General features: G+C 42.0%; 1 protein-coding gene across 1 annotated transcript in view; it reads left to right on the plus strand.

The window, feature by feature from the left end:
* Positions 1–21,619, plus strand: part of ERBB4 (v-erb-b2 avian erythroblastic leukemia viral oncogene homolog 4) — a gene marked incomplete at both ends in the record, with an annotated part of 107,508 nt that overhangs the window by 6,528 nt on the left and 79,361 nt on the right. The window contains 2 exons of the mRNA XM_010073343.1: positions 12,499–12,564; positions 20,958–21,076. Coding sequence (XP_010071645.1) covers positions 12,499–12,564; positions 20,958–21,076 — 185 coding nt within the window. The remainder of the gene's footprint in view (positions 1–12,498; positions 12,565–20,957; positions 21,077–21,619) is intronic.

The following is a 21,619-nucleotide window of genomic DNA, read 5'->3' on the forward strand; positions in this document are numbered from 1 at the left end:
ACATCCTTGGGGAACCACACCCCAATTGTATTCTAATTGCTCAGTTACAGTTACTTTTGGAGAGTCCCCAATTAGCTGGCTCTTAATGCATTTTTCATATGTTTTATTAATGTTGAAACATAGAGACAGATCTAATTAAATGTTTACCATTTAGCCAGTGCTTTGCATTTTAATTAAAGGAACAGAAAAAGAACTAGCCAGCTGCACAGTTGCTTCTGAAGTCAGCTCTCTGTTCTCCTGGTGCAGACAGTCCAGGCCGTGAGTGACCTCACCCGGGTGCAGGTGTGTTTGGAAGTGTTATAGCTCAGTTTGACATACTCATCTCTGAACAGTATGTATTTGATTCATGTGAATCACTGCTGGCTCCATATGTCTTTTTTTTTTTTTCCCCTCATTTTCTCTGTTACGCTCTCTTTGGGAGTTGCTTTATTTGGGTTAAGCTGTTACCCCGTTGGCCCTGATAACCGAGAGTTTGCTGGACCATGTTCTATTGCAAGTTTTCCACATGCTAGCAAAAGGAGGAATACAGTTTCTGAAAAGGTACTTCTTTAAAATATTGCAGAAATGAGAACAATTTGATAGCAACTTAGTTTAGCAGAAATGTCTTTATGTCAGACAAGTTTAAGGCCGAAAGCTCTTTAGATTTTTGTAAATTGGTATAGGAGAAAATCAGCCACGTGGATACCTGTACATACGTAGTATATTCTTGTAGTGTGTTCCACAAAAAGCACAAGTTGATATTTGCATGAGATTTTGTGTGATAAGCTTTATTCTCCACTGAGTGTTAACAATCCGTGTTTGGAGTTGCAGGCAAGGGGGATGTAGGTGAGTTTGTGTACAGCCATTTGTGCAGCCACAGAACGAGGTCTGACGGGTACCAGCCCATTGATTTAATGTTCCGTAGCGGCCTTGTAATTCTTCACAGAGCACAGTAACTCATTTTTTGTACCAGTAGTCACAGTATTAGAAAAGGATCATTTTTACACAGTGACTTATCTGGAAATTTATTCTCAGGTCAAACCATTGGGTATTTAATTCTGAAGTAACTATGTGATCGTTATGAACAATAGGGTTCCCCAGATCATTGATCTCTACCCCAAAAGTCCCACCCTTCACCAGTTCTCAGTTACGCTGTGACTAAATAGTATAACATGCTACACATGTGCACACCAGTGTGTCCAACTGGACCATCCGAAACAGGGTCTTGTGCAGGACCAGTCTTGCTGCTGTCGGGAAGCCACGATGGTGAAGTGGGGAGTCTTGGATGGGAGTGGGAGGGAGGATAGAGGCCTTTCCTGTAGGAAAAATGCCAGTAAAAAATCAGGAGAGCTGAAGGCAGCATAGATATACATACATGGAAAGCTTTCCTTTAGACCAGGGGACAATTATGTGTAAATAATGAGTATGTGTAAATAATGAATACATGTAAATCAAACCCCTAGCCCTCAGTACCAAGACACAGGTGAGCTAACGGTGTTTTGTCCCGTTACTCCTGCAAGATATTTTATGCTTTTTCAAAGCACCAGGATTTTGCTCTACAGAAGCCCGGAGTAACAGCAGTATATTTATGTACACTGGCAAAAAGAAAAGAGGGAAATAACTAATTCATGCTTAAAGCCAACTTTCAGAGTAGCTAGTATATCATTTCTGGTGTACATCTAAATTGGAAACTACCTACAGAGAAAATGGCATTCCAGAAAGTATGCACTGAAGACATTTGTTATTGCAGAGTTTGTTAAATTATAACCTTTCATTGAGGTTATTACTTGAAGTTCAATTAACATTTTAAATGTATGTTTGGAGATCAGTGAACGGGGCCTCCGCAGACAGGTGGTCTCAGTACAGAATACATTCCCTGCCACCAGTGTCACCCTGGCAAAGCCAGGAGGAGAAGCTGTTCTTTTCGATAAAAAGCCACAAATAACTAAACCATTTTGTGAAAGCTCCTTCCCTGTGGAACACACTTCAAGGGCTTGCAGCATTACATTTTAGCAGCAGTTTCATGGATATCTCAGTTTGAAAGAAAATTTAAATCAGAGCTGAGTATAGACAGCCAGAAAGTGCCACAACTGCCTTTTGTTCAGGGTATGGAGGTTGCTTTTCCTACCATTAAGGAATCCCTAGTCAGGACAGATTTTATTTATTTACCTGGAATTGAAAGACAAATACAGTAACAAAAAATTTATTTTAAAGAATAGTTTTGCCAAGCGTATGTAACTGAAGATGAATACATGAAATCCGGTGATACAATTAACTTGTTTTGCGTTAGCATGGCAAGCTGAACTGCTTGAAGTTGCCTGTAATGTTTTTCCTCGACCCAGAATAGTGTGTTTTGAATGAAGGGAATCAGTTTAGTTTCCTAATAAATACCTTCAGCCAACATTTTCAGAAGGGATTTGTCAATCAGTGAGTGCCCTTGAAACAGATTTGAAAGGCAGGCAGGCAGGCATGGCATTTAATAGAAATACGATGTCTCTAACAGTTGCGTTCACTGAATAAAAAGTAAGTGACAAACACAAGTATACCTAGCTAATACAAATAAATAATGCTGCGAGGGACAGAACATCTTACACTGCCAGAGCCTAATCATGGATCTAGCAAGGGAACTGCTACAAAGCCAGGGATCTTCATGAGCTGTGGAGACAGAAAGGAGGGCACTGAGAAAGGCAGCATTGACATCTTCTGAAGAACCTCTGACATGGACATCACTTTGCAGTGAAAAATATATTTTTCAGAAAGATAAAAAATAACTGACCCCAAAACCACCCCCCTCCCTACCAAAGTGCTGACATGTTCTACTGGGTATCTTCCTTCTTTCTTACAGCAGTTACAGGGTGAAAGTCACCCACCAAGTGGAACACGTTACCGTGCTGATGTATTAAAATACTACAAAGTGACATTAGTTCTGTAGCTACAGAATTTAAGTAGTGCTCCACATAGCAGTGCGTGGCAACTGTTGGTAAATGCTGAAATCTTTTAATGGCAACCTGTGTGTGTGTAATCTATTACTGTACACCACCTGCTTGTAAGCAGATTGGCGTTCAAGCAGGATATCACACAAGGGAGAGACTTTCCGTTTAAATGAAAGCATCCCTTCCCATTGTAAGTAGCTTGCTTCATCACAAACACTAGTGGTTCTTGAAAGTAGGAAATAAGCCCCAAATACTCAGAATATTTAAAATAGATTAACTGAATGGTAATTGGCAGATTTGTAGTGAGTGGGTGGGTGGGTGGAATTGGTCTTTTGCAGCAAGCTCCAGCTGCTCTAGCTAGCTGCCTTTGAAGAGCTGCTTAAGGAAAGAGGAAGAAAAGAAAGGCTATAAAATCAGCCGCTTAATTGCATCTGCTCGTTCTTGAAGCTGCTGTGTGCCTCCCACCCTTTTGAAGCTGTCTGTTGTTCAATCTGCAAGATGCACGTCCCAGCCACCAGCTCAGAGTGGGCTTGATGGGTGCTGCTGCGCAGGGCGCAAGGGTAGGTGTAGCACTTGGTGGCAGTGGGTGGGTGCAGTGTTGGGCCTAGCCAGCCAGCATCGTGATGGGCTTCTACCGACAGACTGTTCTGTGGCTTACATAAAACACAAAAGCAGCCTGAGCTCTTATTGTTCAAACTCAGGGCTGTTTTGAGGGCTTCGCTCTGATCCCTTCACACCTCCTGCGGGGAAGAGGACAGTGCTGGGGCTTCAAATGAAGCTGTTTGACTAGAAGGGAAATTTCTGTCTGCTAAGCAATGGAACAGGTGTAGGAAGTGGCAAGGCAAAAAAGAAAAGTGTATTTTATGCTCCTGCAGTCCCTCACGCTTTCTGTCCCTGTGTGTAGGATCTCCACGTTGATATCTCCTTGGGCTCGTATTCAAAGCTTTCACATCTCAAAATCTCTCTGGTCCTCTTGTAGGAACTTGTAATTTACTTTCAAAACCTCATAAAAGCCATCATCAGTGAAGTGTTCTTGCATAGGGGAAATGTTAGAATATTTGCAGAGTAAGATACTCAATCCAGGGTTTTCAAGTGGCTTTATACAAATTGCTACAAATGAAAACAACTTCATACTGAATTCATGGTATTACACCTACATGGTAGTCACAGAATGTCCATAGCATTACCTCTGTGCAGATCTCCGATAGCTGAAGATTACCCAGGCACTTGCAGTCTGAAATTTGTTTGGAGGATTGTTTCCATTTAATATTTCTGGATAGCAAACACTGAATGGGCTTCAATTATTGTTTTGTAATGATCAGTTTTGTTTCAAATAGCCAGAGATGCTTTTTGAATAAGCATATTATGATACTTATCCAAAGTTTGTCTAAAACTGGACTCCAGATTTCCTGGCAATGAGGAGTTCCTTTCTAGTCTTTCCATCTAATTGAGTTAAAAGTTGGTTAAAACATTAGCACACCTAACTGCACCCAGACAGACTCTAGGAATACTACATGGTGACAAGAAAAAGTAAAATTAATTTTAACAGCCACTTCAATTTCAAAATCGCTTTTTCTTTCTTTGAGTTTATAACTTTGTTTAAAAAATGGAAACTGTATGCCCTTCTGTTCAAACTTTGGCAGCATTACAGAAGTGTTATTACAGGACATTATTTTGACTTAAGTGGTATAGACTGGCTTGATCTGTTTGAGGGGTGGAAGAGTTAAACAAGCACAAGAACACCACCAGCTTTGGCACTTTTCAGTGTGTCCTTGAGTTTGCTGAGCACCTCCTTTGAAAATCTCCTCTAGCAGTGCAGAGATTTCTCACCCACTGTTACACAGTGTCCAAAAAAGAAACCTGTATCTGCATCCTTAAGTTCTCATGCATCAGGCAGTAAGTCTGCTACTGCATCTGAGGACAGATATCTGGCTTAAGATTTATTACAGGCACTGATATGGGCACACATCCAATTGCTGTGTTCAGTAGGAGTCGCTGCTGCTTGGCTTGTTTGTGGTTTTTAATTTCATGTGTGTCGCACCACAAACTGAAACAGCTGTTGCTGTGAGCTGGAATAAAAACACCTGAGCTAATGGGCGGGTGTCACAGTGTTAGGCATCGCAATGGCTGCTTCTTAGGTATTAAATTAATGTACCTCAGGACACGGCCATGCAGAGGAGGGAGCCCATTAAAATATTACCTGCCAGGGCAAACCGGGGGAAACACCAAAATAAAGGCACGTTGGCTTTTCATGGTCTCTGTCTGCTGGGAATTTGCAGTGCTTAGCTGCCTGCCCCTCACAGACCTGTCTTCTGTTTACACTCAGTTTTCCTGAATAAGGAGGACTTTGCTCCCCTGGTACGAAATCCGTTAGTGGCTTAGGGCTTCCTCAGGATGTGGGAGAGCAGGCTTCAGTTTCTTACCTTGCCTGAAGGCATTCAAGCCTCCTGTCTCCCACCTCCCAGTGGAACCTGCCTCAGACTGGTCTGAGTTACGGCATTTTCTACTCCTTCGGTTCAAATTTTGAGTATTTGCTAATCATCAGGTAAGATACAGAGATAGTCCTGGGGGCGTGGTCTGATCCTTAGATGTACCTATTCCCCAGTAATCATAACCAGTGAGCTGTGGGGCAAGAAGCCAGGAATGGTCGTGTGCTGTCCAGCTCTCTCTCTTTGGGGCTGGTGAGCTCCCCATGTCGTCAGGAGGGATGGGTGCCTGCTCTGTGCTCTCCCCTTCCAGGGAACAGCCTGTAGACTGTTTCTTGGGTTGCTGTGCTAGGAGGCAAGAGTCTTCATCACAGTGAGCAAAGGAGAAAGTGAGATCCATAACCCCACATCCTAGTTGAGATGCATAACCCCACCATCTACAGATGGTGGAACATCACCTTCTCCTTCCACACAGAAGAAAGGGAAAGCAAGAGCTACCCCTGTGTTTTGAAGGGCTCCGGGGTTGTTGATGGATGTTGCTTTGAGGATGGGCCGTATGAGGGAGGGTGTTTATTTTGAGCCCAGTGCAAACTCCTGTTAGACAGGGACCAAGCTGCTCTGCTGGTCAGGATCTGAGGTCCTGCTGCAGGCACGCGAGGATAGGCACTTAACTATGGCTTACTGGAGGGGAATATATTTTGTTAACAATAATGATTACAAGGAAAGATTCCTGAGGGCTTGTTGTTCTTGATGAGCCTGCCACGCAGCAGGTATGGTTTGACCTATCCTTTTAGCCTTCCGGCTGTGTCTTCCCGTTTGCTCAGGATCCCTGTGCATGTGTTCAGAAAGACATTTGATGCTGATTGGAACTAATTCACCACCACAGTGGGGGGAATTCACTTAGATTGCTCTGTGCTAACAGCTATAAGCAGTGATAATTAATAGCTCCTAATTGCTTAATCAGTGTAAACTTTAAGATTGTCATATGTGAAGGTTTTTATTTTGTGTGGATGACTAAACCCCCAATTAATACATCGAGTCATACAGCCTTACCAGTGCTGTCTGTTCCAGGCAGAGAAAAATAACCAGTGTCTTCATTACCCCCCTCAGGTCCCTTTCTGTAGTCATTACTGTGACCTGAAGACATTTTTCTGTAGCAGCTGAAGTAACGTTACAGTGAGCTTCCTATCAGCTCAGAGCTGTCAGCGATAAATATGAATCCACCGGCCTGAGCCTGTTCGGTGCTGCTGACATGCTCTTCTTGACTTTCCATTTATTCCTTTACCTCTGGTGGCCAATCTCTCTTAAAATCAAAACTGTCTGCCACCAGTGTATCTAGCGATAACTCTGTAATTTTGCAGTTCTCACCAGATCCCTGGTCCCTGTGCACGCACGAGGGTTGTCTCCATCCCACATTACTAAAAAAAATGCATCCCCCTTTGGTATTCTGTTTTTGTTTTCTTCAGTGCTGGTTCAGTTTTGTCTCTGTTCCCTCTCCCTCACACTGTCCCTGTATCTCTCTCCATGCCTGTCTTTCAGGGTATTTCTCTTGGATTGTTTTCATTTCCCAGACCTATTTCCTATGCCAGTTTCTTTTCAACTGTCTGTGCCTGCGTCTCTCCCCATTTGTGTGCATCTCCTTATCTACTGAGGAAGATGGGGGGAAGATAGAGGCATTGAATAGCAGAGTTGGAAGTCCCTGTTGGACGTGATCGTTAGAGGGAGTTTGCTTTCGTTGCTGTTGAGCCCCAGTGGTCCCCATATGCCAGATGCACACACCCAGTAGTTAGGGGATGGGCACTGGAAAACTTTGACCTATGTGTGGTGGTAGCACCCACAAAAGGTGCTCCACAGTGTAAGTATTCATCATTGATGAACACTATGCAAGTTTTCACTGTAAAGGGATCCTGTTAATATTTGTGCAGGGTACCTCAGTTGAGCACAGAGACTTCGAGGTAGAAGCAGCAGTGCAGGTATGAGACAGGTGGGCTGAAGTGCTGCTGTTTACCACAGTAAAAGTAACAATATCAGTGCAGGTACAGCTTGTTAAAGAAACACCTGAATTCATAGGACTAATCCCATGGTGGAAAACTATTTGGTGATACATCTTGAAGTGAACTCATCTGACATCAGTGAAAGCAGCATACTTTGACAGCAGTGCAGGAATTAACTCTTGAATTACTGTATCCCCTAATGGCATAGAGCTGGTAGAAAATGCAAAATGATTTTTACTTAACAAAGAAATGTGAATGAATGAATGTGTGACAATAGGAATAGTCAGACAAGGGCATGGAAAGCATTACAGCCTGATAGAAGCAGAACAATTCATCACAACAGTAGTATCTTCAATCCCCATTAATGCTGTGCTGCAGTGTTTGAATTATGTTTTGATTTTGTTATCTCTTCATACATAAATCTAAGGAGTTTTAGCTGCCTAGATAAACAACGCTCAAGCGTATTTAAACTTTCTGTCCTATCTAAGCAATGGAAAGAAGAGACTGGGGCTCTTACTGCAGAATATACCTGGAACTTCTTGGACCTTAGGGCTAGTTATGTCTGGAAACATCTACGTGGCATTTCTAGAATTTTGCAGGAGTGAATTTTTTAGGTGAAAGATGAACCTGTAAGTAGCTTATAGAAGCTAATAAATTATTTATAGATGATCCGATAGTTAATCAATTATTGTAGACAGGTAATGCTTATAACCATGGCTTGTAACCATCAAAGCCACTTCATTTTGACTGTGTTTATTCACATTTCAGTATCAGGGTGTTGCAGATACACTAACATTTATTAATGATTTGTTAACTTGATAGAAGCCATCTGTAAATGCCAGCTTTGTGCAAAGTGAGACCATTTCTCCCCTTATTTCTGCTTTCCTTCTCCTACTGGGAGAGATCTGCTTGCGGCAGCTGGCATAGCTGATGGGGAAGAAGCAGTGTTTCTTCTCTGTACTTCCCTGAGCTTAGAGCTAAGAGGAGGACTTCATTTTTCTTGCCCTGTCAGTAACTTAATCCTTTGCAGTTTCACTGTTCCTGAAATAATAGTCAGTCTGGAGCCAAAGGAAAGCCCTTCTCAATTCTCAGGAAAGCACAAGGATGAAGTAACCTTGGTCTTTCCAAAGCTTATGAGCAAACGTTTTCTGCTGGTGACTGTCCCCGTCTGGGAGTGCAGAAGCATCTCCTGCAAATAGAACTCTGTCCTGGAAGTTACAACAATGATACTCTGCACCAGAGTCCGTAATGAAGGTCTATTGTGGTGGTATTAGCTAAGGGAAGATGAGCCCAGCAGACGAGCCACTGGTTTTCTGCGTTGAATTTGCCAAAGCAAAATTAATTCTCATGTTCCAGTGGGAATCTGCCCTTTCTAAACTTAGATTTCATAACAACCCCTATAAAAATTATGTAAAGCCTCCTTTTAACTCCTTCCCTCCTTTTCTGCAATGTAATGAATAAAATGTCATTATGTATGCAAAACAACACTACTGTTCAGGAGCAGAAATGTAGTCTAGTGTCACGTCTATAACAGGGCAGAAGACTTTTCCAGGTTCTTGCTTGCCATATTTCACTTAACCAAAAAAACCAGAAAAAACCCCTTCTTTCTTATGTGTCTTCACTAATGTGCAGGAATTAAGTGAATGGGCAAGGCAGTGCTTCTTACAAAGTAGAGCCCTTCAGAAATCTTTTTTTTGGCCAAATTCTGTCTAGTTCTTGAATCACTGTTTGATTTTAATAAGTACATGTATGAGGAGTTGTTACAGATGGGCTGTTTCACTGAGGCTGGGTATTCCTAGGTTCCACCAATTGTCACCAGGACTTTACGACACAGCATCTTTTGATGTCAAGGACCAGTGGGGGAAAATAGTAGGAAGGAGTTCTACCTCTTTACTCTCTGCATCAAAACAAAAGGAAGAACACTTCTGCAATTTCATGGTTTACCATTTATTCTTTAGTTATTTATTTTAGCCCTTACTGCTGTACGTTGGAGGGTTTTAGGATATTTTAGAAACACAAAGGAGAACAGAATTGCTGAGACTTGTTTGATAAATTTTTCTCAAATCTGTTAGCTCACTGCAATCTAAAAATCCTAGAAAATGTATGCGGAAAGATCTGTGACAAGTAGTATAATTATTTCAAGGACCTCATCAGTCTTAGGGCCAATAGATTTATTCTCGTTTAAGCCTGACATACAGACCTAATCGTGTGACCTGTTTCTCACACAAATGCTCCTTACATTCCTGGCTGCTTATGTTGACTTCCATGGGACTGTTTCTGTGTTAGATTTACAGAGCTGATCTTTAATGGGTAGCAATCTGTCCTTATTACAGTGGGGAAAAACAGGTGAAATACTGAATGATGTGAGGGCAGAATCTGGACCGGCTCATACTGAGAGCAAAGAAAGTTATTTTTCTTTTTAAACAAACAAACCAATATAGACACAGTATTTGGAGGACATTGGGGGTTTTTTTGTTTTTGATTCTCTGTATATTTGACCTTCAAAAGGACACGTAACAATGCAATTCAGAGGTGTGCTGCCTACAACCTCAGCTTCTTGTTGTGTCTGGGCAGCTGAGAAAAGTGAAAACAATGAAGCAGATACTTTGAGTTCCCAAAGAGGAAAAAAGAGAACTGGCAGCCTTTTCTTGCTATGTTGTTAAATATCTCTATTTAAATGCAAATTATCATCTGACACTGCCAAACAAAGTCGTGTACCAGGAAGCAGGCATAGAAGTTTAAATGATTTTTGAAGATGCTGGATCACTTTCATTTCCAGGAGGAGCAGAGTTGGCTGAGTACATTTTTAGTTGCATACTGAGAATTGGCTCTGCAATTAGGAGGTTCACGTATGAAGATTTTTATTTGGAGTATAGCTTTTGCAGAAATGTGGGTGGATTCTCTAGTTAAAGGTCACTTGGAAGGATGCTTGAAATTTCTTCTGTGTTATCTCGCTGCACGTATTGTGGTGGAAAGCCTGGTGCATACAGTATGTTTTGGAAGGGGATAGAATCCAAGGACAGAAAGAGGAAGAAACAGCCAAGCTGGTGCATTGTTCTGCCTCAGGAGTATATGGTTACAAGTGATATGTGCAGTGCTTTATGCTGCATCCAGTTGCAAGACTTCTGGCTTTCTCCCGCAAGTGATCTGTGCAGTGCTTTATGCTGTATCCAGTTGCAAGACTTCTGGCTTTCTCCCTCACCTCCAGACCCCTTAAGCTTGACAGGAATGAGATCTGACTGCAAGACTGGGTATAAAATAGAGTCTTGCAAGAGGAGGCTCTGTTGTCCACAGGCTGTGGTTCCTCCCTAGCTGCCCCCAGCAGGGATGCCCTAGCTCAGGTGAGGATCAAGGAAAGCAAGTGGTGGAAAGGTTATTTAACCATGCATCTGGGACCCTACCCTTTCTTCCCACTTCTGTTGGTCAGGGATTGCCAGTTTATAAAGCCCACTTCCTGACAGTGATTTTTATTCAGTTGGGTGAGCACCAAAGACAACAAACAAACTGTATCTTATTGAGTCTTCTCTGTTAAAATTCTTCCTTTAATTTGCTGTTTACCTCACCTTCTTTTTAAACTGCCATTCTTATAAATCAGTATGGATGTATTTGCTTTCTACGCAGGGCTCCACTAGTCTCTTAATAATCATAATAATCGTTATTACTGATTAAAGTTGCATTATTCATGCCAGATGGAGTCCTCTCCCTGTCAGCCAGAAGGAGGTTGCATTATGTGGTTATAGTACACTGGTGATCTAAACAAACAGATGGCAGAATGGGACAGCAAATAAGTGCTGATGATGTTAGCAACAACGCTCCTGAGTAAAAGTGCTTTAGATGAACGTGAATGCTGCAAGGAGCTGGTAGTTTTAACAAGGTGGTTGGCATACAGGGTGGTAATTACCATGCAGCATCATCAGTAGCACCAGGAATGCTGCGCGAGTGCTGAGGGAAGAGTGCTAGCTTTGAAAAAGTAGTGACAAAGTCTAGCTGTACACAGCTATCACAGTGGGTTTGCTCAGCTGTGTAACGTCTCATGGGTGTAAGCACACTGCTAGCAGAGGAGCAGTGTTTTATTTTGGGGTGATCCAGCCTTGGCTGAGAGACATTTTGCATTTTCTCCAACGCTGTCTCCCATCAGGGCATGTGGGAAATATTTGATGTAGTGTAATGGAGCAGTGTTAACAGCAGCTGCTGTTAATACAGGATGGAAAGGTAAGCTTCTGGAGCAGGTTCAAAGGGGAAATTTGCTTAATAGAATCTCAGCAGTATTCCGTGATGAATAAAAGTTTAATCAAAAATGAGGTTAGGTTCCTGTGGTCAAAAGAGCAGCAATAAGGACTGTGGGTAGTCTTCAGCAATGCTATTGTTGGGTTTCAGGGCTCATCCCTTCAGGTCTGGCTCAGTGCAAAGGGCTTGGCTGCCTGCACCTCAGGCACTGCCGCCCCTGGGTTTCACAGCTGGCGCACAGGGCTCTCCGTGTGCGCTCTGGGAGCGTTCAGCATTCAGGAGGGGGAAGCACCAAGAGCAGGAGTTTGAGCTCTGGCCGTGTCTGGATGGGAGCTGCGGAATGAGGTCTCCATTTGCTCGCAGCTGGGACTGCTGGGTGAGCTTAGCTGTCACTGGGGTTAAGTGGCTGCACAGGGCACATTTCCTTTACTGTGATATTGGACATGAAGACTGTGCAAACTTTTGGAGGTGAGGGGTGGCTTTTACTCTGAGGCACCAAGTGTATTGCCCCGTTGTTCAGATGAAATTGAACATGAGATAGATACCCTCTCCAGCACAGCCATCTCCTCTCTTGTGGAGGAATGAGTGGGTCTTACACAGTACGTAGAGAGCAATGGTAATAGCACTGGGTGAAGAAATTGTTCCTCAGTTCTCCAGACTTGTTCACCATGTTTTGTTTTTGAAATGCTATAGTCATTATACATAGCAGAGAGGTATTTAGGGTACAGAGCCCTTGGATAAGTAGCCATATTTCATATATGTTCGACACCAGTTCTGCTTGTTTGTCTGGGCCTTTTTTACTGGCACTGTTTCAACCTTGGTAAAGCATAAAAAGCCTCCAAAGACAAGATGGACCCTCCACTTCAGCAGTTGCTGGATGTTGAAGAAATGAAAGGAACCCGCATTTCTAATCTCTCTGACTTTCTGTCTGTCCTGCAGGTGGTCGATGCCACAAGTCCTGCACAGGCCGGTGCTGGGGACCCACAGAGAATCACTGCCAGACCTGTAAGTATGCAAGACTCGGAGAAACAAGGGACTGAAAAAATGCTACAGGGATCCTCTTTTTTTTTTTTTACGTTGTGAAGGGATACTATAAATTCTGGTTTTAGTATAAATCTAAAATATTTCAAGGTTTTTTTCCATATGTTTTTAGCAACTGATGATCTGCATTTATTCCACCCATGTGAATTTATGTTTTTCTTTCCTCCCTTGTGCTTTCTAAAAACGCTTAAGCTAACCTGAATTTTCTTTTTACTTCTTGGTGACAACATGGAGCATGGCTCCTGAGAATATTGATGGTTATTTTGGAATACGCTGAACTGAATACTGTAGGAACAGAAAAAAAAAGCTACAAGGCAGATTTTGAGATCTTTAATGACGGTCTGATGCTGCAAAGTTCCTAATGCCAAAATACTCCGCTAATTTCAGTGGGAGCCTGGGAATATTAGTTATCTCACGGAATTGTTCTCTTTATAATAACTCAGTATGTATTTGAGTTGTACTGAAAGGAGAATAATAGGTTTTTTGTGAAGAAAGTACTAAGTGAAGGGTTGTTCACAGTGTCTGTCTGTCCTCTTGAATTTGGAGAGCATTAAAATGAATAAAAAAGAACTGTATGGAGAGAGTTTCTTTCTTGTGTGATTTCACTCCTTAACATAGGCACTAAAGAGCTAGAAGTGCAGTCACAATATTAGCAAATATAAAAGAGGAGAAAATTGAGAGCTGTCTTTTCCTACAAGGTTTTTTTTTTGGCTTTTTTTTTTTTTTTTTTTTTTTTTTTTTCTCCTTGCAGAAATAGAGATATCCTTTACATTTCTGTTCTTTGACATTTAGGAGGGTGGAAATTGGTTGCGTTTACTGGAGTCACTCTTCCTAGGAAATGAAATGGTTGCTGGTATCTCCCCAAGAGAGCACTGCTCTAACGTCTGCTTGCTTCGTTGGCTGACTGGTAGATGGAAGGAAGGGATTGTGACAAATTAAGCGCTACCAAGCGAGCATACCAACTAAGTCTCTGAATTTATGATAGCCCAATGTCATCTGCCTTTTTTGTTGGAAATATTAGGAACAGTGCAACTATGCCTTTTTTTTTTTTTTTTTTTTTGACTATTTGGAGCAAGAGATAAGACGAAATTAGAAATGGCAGACAGCTTGACATGAACGTTTTACAAGTGAGCACAAGCAGGAAATCCAAGCTGACTTCTCCATTGCAAAGCAAGGAGCAAAGGTGACACAGCTGCATGCCTGCAGAGGCTCTGCCGCCCTGCCCGGCACTGCTTTTCGTTCAGGAGCATCAGCTGATGTTGCTGGCAAAGCTGGTAACAGTTACAGCTCTGCTAAAGTTAACATGTTTTTATATTACTGTTTCATATTGAGTTTTATCTGCAGGTGTGATTAAAAACGCTTTAGGACAGGTTGTAGGAATAACTGTAAAATGAACCAGGCACAGTGACGCTAAGCAGATTCTTCTTTGAATCAATCTCTCTTCTTTGAATCAATCTCCCTCCTTTGGCGGCAGTCTTTATGAAAGCAATGGAAAAGTCTGCTGAGAAAACCTCCTTACATCAAGGTTATGTGCTGAAGTAGGTAATGGAAAGGGGCTTAAACCCTATCTGAGCAAATTATTTTATATCATGGTTAGGTTAGAATTAATGAAAGCTCTGTCCTAACCAGGAGGCCTGTTTGTCTATTAAAACTAGTAACTCTGTAAGAACCTGATTAATTCATCCAAACTTGAGTAGGCTTATTCAGACCTTATGTGGTTAGCATATCCAAAAATATTGTAAAACCTTGGCAGTTGTATTATATAAGGATGATATGATCCTGGCTCAGGCCTTTGCGCCAGCAAGCAGAGGCTCCAGTCTTACCTAAAGTTGGAAAGTCCAACTGGACTGTGTGTGGCTGCAGAAGTCTGTGGCAGGATCAGCTCCCATGGTCTTAACCTCTCCAAAGCACTGCTCTCAGGTAAGTGGACTGATTTAGTGGATTAATGTAGTAATACCAGAGAGAGAAAAACTTATCTGCAGGGTTGTGAAGTGAGAAGCTTAGGAGAGCTGCACGGTAGGTTTGCTCCAGGAGTGACAGCTATCTCTCTCTTCACAATGACTGCCCTCTCAAATCCCAACAGTGGGGACAGGCTGAGGCACAACCGTGGATTTAAAATAATAAACTATGGAAAGACACATGCCATCTAAGTTCCAGGGAGATACACAGATCACACATTTCTAATTTGAAATTGCTACTCTAAGGTCCTTTACTTTCAAGCATACTCTGCAGCTTCTGATTGTCAGGGACGGGAGTTAATTTTGTATTGTGTACTTCCTCTTTGCCTCCCTGACCTTGCTGCACCTTGGGTAAACAGCAAGATTTAAGACTGAATATTAGGCTGGCAATGGACATTTCTTCAGTACACTTTCTCAAAATATGTTTTTCTGGAAACATTTGAAGCGAAGAATAAGACTACGAGTAGGGACTTGAAACAGAAAAATACAGGTGGTGCTATGCTTTTGCTGTCTTCATTTCTGACTTTAAAAAACATGCCTGGCTTTCAAGCTCATACATGTTTTTCCTAGATACAAGCCGGAGATAGGATGAATGGTATCACAAACATAGCATATACCTTAACCTAGTCACCTTGGGGATGCATGTCTTTCAAAGGCATGTAGGAAAACACTTCAGCAGTACTACATCCCAGTGTCAAACTGTTTTGTTCCTAGAAACAACACAGACCTACGTCTGCATTTTAATAATTCCGTGTTTTTTGTTGAGTCACTGAAGCAAAAAATTCTAATGACCTGCCCTCCTAAGATAAGATTTAAATTATTTTCCTGGGAAAGGATAAAAAATGAAAGATCTTAATCCGTGTCTTTCATTTTAAATTACATATGGAAAAAAATCAAAATCCTTTTGTTTTTTTGCATGAATATAGTCTACCTAGCTGCTTCTTATGTTGCCTTCCAGCAACATCTCTCTGTACTTCTAACTGTATCTGAAACACCACCTGCATCTAACACTGTCCTAATGTCTCTCTACATGTGAAAAGAAAATCTACATACTTAAAAAAGGCAACTAATAGGAAATTTAAAATAAGCTGTTCTATTAGGAGGTAGAGAAGATGTAATTTCAGGGTACTGTTCTGTACAGTTAATGATAATTTTTTCTTTCATAATTAAAATATTAGTAAATAGTGTACATTTAAAAGGCGGTATTCTTTGTTTCAGTGACAGGAAAGGCTGATGTAGAAATATATTTTAAAATAATCTATTTTTCAAAGAGTAGTGGGCACCCACTAAATAGAATGTAAACCACTTAAAAAAACCCAACAAGAATAAAGGCTTTTGGAAGTTACTAAGCAAATTTGAAAATGTATGGTTAGGTTGTTACTGTTTTTGCTGTTGAAGTCGGTTAAGAGTTTGGGGTTTTTTTTTACTTTTCGTATGAAAAGAAATTGAAACTTTAACAAATTGAATACATTATTTAATTAAAATGTCAGATTATGCACATTGTTCTAGAGGAATGTAACTGTAACAAAAGAGAAAAATCTGAATTAAAATATAGACCAACATAAGAGAATGCAAAAAAGGGCAAATAGCCTTTAAATCAAACATGAAACATAAACATTCAGCAAATGTAAAATGCTCCATGACTGTGTATGTATATACGAGTTTGGCCTGAGCATAATTGTATTTATACGGTCTTTGTGCAGCTGATGTTGCTGAGGAAAAGAAGGTGCCGATGCAGTAAGTACCCAATTAGAGCAGCAGAAGGCAAGCATGAGCCTGGTGGGGGAGACGGAAAGAGCTGAACCAGCACCTTAGATCAATCAGGGTAACCCAGCATTTTTGCTTGGAGCCAGCATCTTTAATTAAAATCCTTGTATTTCTCTAATAGCTTTGCATGTTCGTAAGAGTTTTTAATTGATTTCAGTTACTTCTCATTTTTTCCTTCATAGATTTGTAGTGCCTTGACATAATTAAAGATTAAGGGAAACAATGAGAGAGACTGATTAATTGCACACATATATGAAGTGCCCATTCCACCTTGTCCCCAAAACAGCTTATTGCTATATCGCGGTGAAATACTCGTAGAGTTTGACAGTCAGTTTCTGCACTCCCCTAGAAACCCATCCCAACGCATGGCACGTTTTTTTAAGACCTTGGTGTTTGCCACTGTCCTTTGGTATCCCGGCCCCAACTGTAACAGTTCTGTGGAGCTGAACCCTCAGATTTCTTGGAACCCCCCAAAAGGGTCAGTAGGTGTCAGGTCGGGTAGTTATTCTGACTTACTCTCAAAAGTCTAGTTCAAAACTTGGACCCTCGGCTGTGATTAGTGAAGGGTCTCTTCACAGTTATGTTGGGTGAAGAAACAAGTATCTAGCCCCTAAAATTCCTCTGGGGTCCCTGCCCAGAACTGCTGGATCTTGTGTGTGTGTCTGGGCTGCAAGAAGGATGTGAGGGCTCCTGATCCCCCTTGCCCACCAGCTCCCCGGTGAACAGTCTGCACGCTAGGGAGCAGGAGGAGGTTGGTATTGCTCCACTCTTCTGTCTCAGCTCGCAGCAGGGTTTCTCTGTGTCAGTGCTGCCTGTTTGCAGCTGCTGCCCAGTTTCCCACCATCTGCCCCTGCTCTTGGCACCATCTCAAGCCACGTGTCCCCTCTAGGAGCCACCCACCAATATTCATCATCCTGAACATACAGTTTGATATTTTGGGTAATATTTACCTTTACATTTCAATCTTTCGGATAGGTCTTGAGTCACAGCTATAAAATCGATTGATTACTTTTGGCAGAAAGTTTCTGGGGAAAAATCTTGTCTTTTTTTTAAAGCAGTACAGCTATGTACATTTTCCATAGGGCTACCTGAGAATGACTGCAGGAAGCTGAACTAATGAGTTATGTTTGTTGGAATCTGAACAGCCTGATTGTTTCAGGACTTCAAACAATATATAGTATTGCCATGTGTTTTTCTTTTGCTTTGGGGAAAACTTTTCATTGCAAACCATCTTGAATATGAGTTCTTAAAAACATTCAGAGCCCTCTACGCTCTTTTCTGTCTCGGTGTGTGGTGCTGCTGAAGATATCTGACAGGTCCTCCTCAGAGCTGGACCCTCAATAGCAGTTAAAATGCAAATACAGTGTGCAATGAAGCAGAAGGTGAATATGGTATGTTGTGGCCTTTTCCTAGAATGAAATGTTGGCATTTCTGTTGGCATTGTTTGCTTTCCTAGTAAAATAAATGATTAGGGAAGAACAGAGACAAACCTTTGCTGTAATTGTGAATTTTGCAAACCACTTTATAACTTTCTAGTCTTCAGGAAAACTCAAAATGATCCCTATCCTGAACAGCATGGTCGAGGCCCTCATTAAGCCGGTGCCTAATCATAAGCTGAGGATGCTTTTTTTAGGCATTCTGTTTAAGTATTTTGCTGAAAAGGGGGTTGTATCCCTTCTGGCCAGACCTGGTGCAGGGGTTGCTCTTGCTTTTTAAAATTGTTATTATAAAATAAAAGTTAGGGAAATAATTTTGTACATTGTGCAAGTCTTACTGTGGGGCTCTAGAAGAGGGTGAATGATGTAGATGAATTTGTCCTAGCCTAATAGTGTTAAAACTGCTGCAAGGATGTCAGTAAATAGCTTAAATCCGTTGCTGTTGTCGGAGCTTGTTCCCCCTGCTGTTTAAACTGCACGGCCTGGGTAAGCGCTATTATCTGCAGCTCAGCTTGAAAGAAGTGTGTAATCCTACAAATACAGATCCTGGCTCCCTAAAAGTAATAGCTTGTCAGTTGACAAGAAGGCCATGTGTTTCCTAACTCTGCCCAGGGTGGTCAGCGTGGTTTGTGGGCACTGGCAGCAGGCACAGGAGAGGCATGGGAGTCACCTCCTCAGGGCTTGTTTTGGGGGAGGCAGCGGCGGAGGATTCCCCGTACCTCTCGCAGACAATGGTGTGGGATGTACTGCTGGGCCTTGGCCTCTTTGCCCTGTTAAAACTCTGCCAGGAAGCCTCCTCCATGGGGAAGCAATGGTTGTCTAGCGAGGGTGGACATCTTGACCTGCTCCCAAGAGCAGCTGGCACTGAGGTAAATAAATGATAATTGAGCTAATTAGGTGGCTCATGCTAATTGTCTGCACAGAGGTGGTTTACACCAGAACTTCCCAGGTTTAAGCAAAATGTTAAATTGCTGTGGAACAACAGCAAGTAATGCTTTTTAAGAGCATCCTGTCGGTGAGTGGCCACAGCATGCTATCTTCTCTCTCCTTGTTGTGTTGATTGTACCCATCTGAAATTTGCCTCCTTGGCTCTCTGCCAGTAGTACAATTGAAAACAAAATCAGGAAAGAAAAAAAGGAAGTATGCTGGTGGTGCAGTGTAATGTTTTAGGCTGTGACAGAGGCGGTGGTGCTGGCGAGGGGAGCCCGGCCGCTGGGCCTGCTGCCTGGGAGCCTCCCAGAACCGGGCCCTGAGCGTGCTGGGCGGGAGGGGCGCATGGAGCATGCTCCACAGGAGCGGCGGCCATTTTAGTGGTGCTGCCACGAGGAGTGGTGCTGTGCATGTCCTCAGAGCCTGCCCCACCGCTGCCAGCGGTAACGCCAGCCAGAGGGGCAGAAAGTGGTGGCAGAGGAGCAGCCATTTTAAAAAATGAGGTATGCGTGGTTGTGAGCGGTCGCTGTGTAAAAGGGAGGCAGGGTGTTTGGATGGTGCCCCCTTGGCTCGGGGGCCAGCTCCTTGTTTGAGGAGTGGCACAGATAAATGCAGAAGTGTTGGGTCGTGGGACAGATGAAGTGAACGTCCTCCACTTCTGTATCTCTCCGCCGATGGCAGAGGGGGAGCCTCTGGCAAATGGGGTTCTCCGTCAAGTCAGTATAAATCTGGGCCTTGCCTCCCTTTGAGGTCAAGGCAGATAGTGCCTGATCCAGCACTGATCAGGGCGCTATGGGCCAATTCTGATCTAGCAGAAAACAGGATGCAGTCACTGACTAAATGAGGTCTTTGTTCATTTTCATGAGATGAGACCACCCTTAGCAGCTAATGCTGTGGTGGTGGCGGTGTGCTGTGACATGTGTTTTCCTTAACATATGTCACTGTTTTATCTATCTGAATGTTTATCAATACTGTTATGTAAATAAACAAATCCTTCTAATCTGTTCCTCTGGCAGTGTTGACAGCAAGTGCATTTACAAAAATTTCCCTTATTTCTTAAATCAGATTGCATAAAGCACAAAAGTTTTCTCTCTGGGGGTTTGCCTCTGATAGCAGCAAGATGGAATTACACTAAAAGTGCATCACTCTATTCCACAGATTATAAGGGATGACTTTTCTTTGGTTTTTTACGTTTTTATGTCCTAAATAAATATTGTGTATATCAAGAAGCTTTAGTATTACCTTGAGTATTTCCAGCAAGCAGTGAAGGGAATTTGGATTGGAATGTATTTCTAAAGGAGTTACCGATACATTAAATAGTAGAATCGAGCAGAAAGTTCGAAGAAATTTCACATTCTCTGGCTTTTGAAATTTTTTCCATAGAGAAGTAATTAAATGCTTTAAACAAAATATATTATACCAGTTAATTAAAGAAGCGTAGCATCCCTGCTTTTGTTAGAAGACAGCTGACACCACAGCTTCCTGGCGTTCTGCAGGCAGTGGTTGGTATAGTCCTACAGATACTACTAATTTATTTTTCCATATAATAAAAATACAGACAAGTAAGGGGATGAAGATGCCCCACTTGTTGACCATTCTTTGCACCAGAATAAGCCCTGAGGTATAGTAGTGTGTTACTATGTAAATCAGTGTGCTTTCCAGTTGGCAGAATATAGTCGTTTCCCTGTGAAGAAGGCTGGATTGTGTTATTTACGAAAGGTAGGTGATGTTTCCAAATGTGTTGCAATCTGCAGGTTGTATTCTGTTCTGTTATCTCATTGCCTATTTGTCAGATTGGTTGCTATCAAGAACAGCATTTGGCTCTGAGACTGCTGGCCTCTGAGATTGCTGGCCTCATTCTGAATTTCACTCATTTGCTCAGTGTTGCTACTCTTTGTGGGTGAGAACTCGCACAGAACTGGTGAGCTCTTCTGTTATTTTGTGGGTTGTGTTTTTTTCCATATCCTTTCATCAACTGTTTACAAAAACTAATAATTTGAAAACAATATTCCACCTGAATTTGTAAGAGTAAGAGCAAACACTTTAAAAATTCTTCCTCCGCAGTCCTTGAGCAACATGTGTTCTAAAGAGGATATTGTCAAGGTATTGTGGAGGATATGAGTGGCCGGTACCATTGAAGCAAATACCTTAAAACTTGTGAGTTTTTTTCGGTATGCTGTTTGGTTTGTTGTTTTCCTCAGTGTGCAGTTGAAGAGCTCTCCTTAGTTCTGATTCTGACATGATAATTTTTCCTGCCTCCTCCTAGTAACGAAGACAGTGTGTGCAGAACAATGTGATGGACGGTGCTACGGGCCCTATGTCAGCGACTGCTGCCACCGGGAATGCGCTGGAGGCTGTTCCGGACCTAAAGACACTGATTGCTTTGTATGTGTGAGACTTCTCATTTTTTGTCTTCCTGGCAGTCACACTGCAGATTCTTAATGCTTTAATCCATTGAAATTCACAATGTTTTCCCTTTTAATGTATTGCACTCACATTCCCAGGTTTAGACTACAGATTTTAGCATTTAATATTTTTCACATTATATTAACATCAGTTATGTACTTAATATTACCCATTAACAGATTTATGAGATTTGTAGATACAGATTAGGAACCATTATTATGCTAATCTGTGTGATTTTTATCTTTTGCTTTTCTAAAATTAACTCTTAGATGTGATAGGGAATTTTTAGAAGTATTTATCATTACATTTGAGCATGGCTTTTATTATGGTTCTGTGTGCTTTTTATTTGAAAGTCAAGAATACAGTTTAGCTTCTCTGTGAAACGTGTCCCCTATTACTGCCATACTTGGTTTGAACTCAGTGTTTTTACTGGGCACGCTTCTTAGTGGAGGTGGAAGGAAAGTGGTTTGCAAAATGCACTACCTCAAATGCATGCTACTACACGTGCTTAAGAGGGAAAGA

The sequence above is a fragment of the Pterocles gutturalis genome, unplaced genomic scaffold, assembly GCF_000699245.1.
Source record: "Pterocles gutturalis isolate BGI_N339 unplaced genomic scaffold, ASM69924v1 scaffold12557, whole genome shotgun sequence".
NCBI lineage: Eukaryota > Metazoa > Chordata > Aves > Pterocliformes > Pteroclidae > Pterocles > Pterocles gutturalis.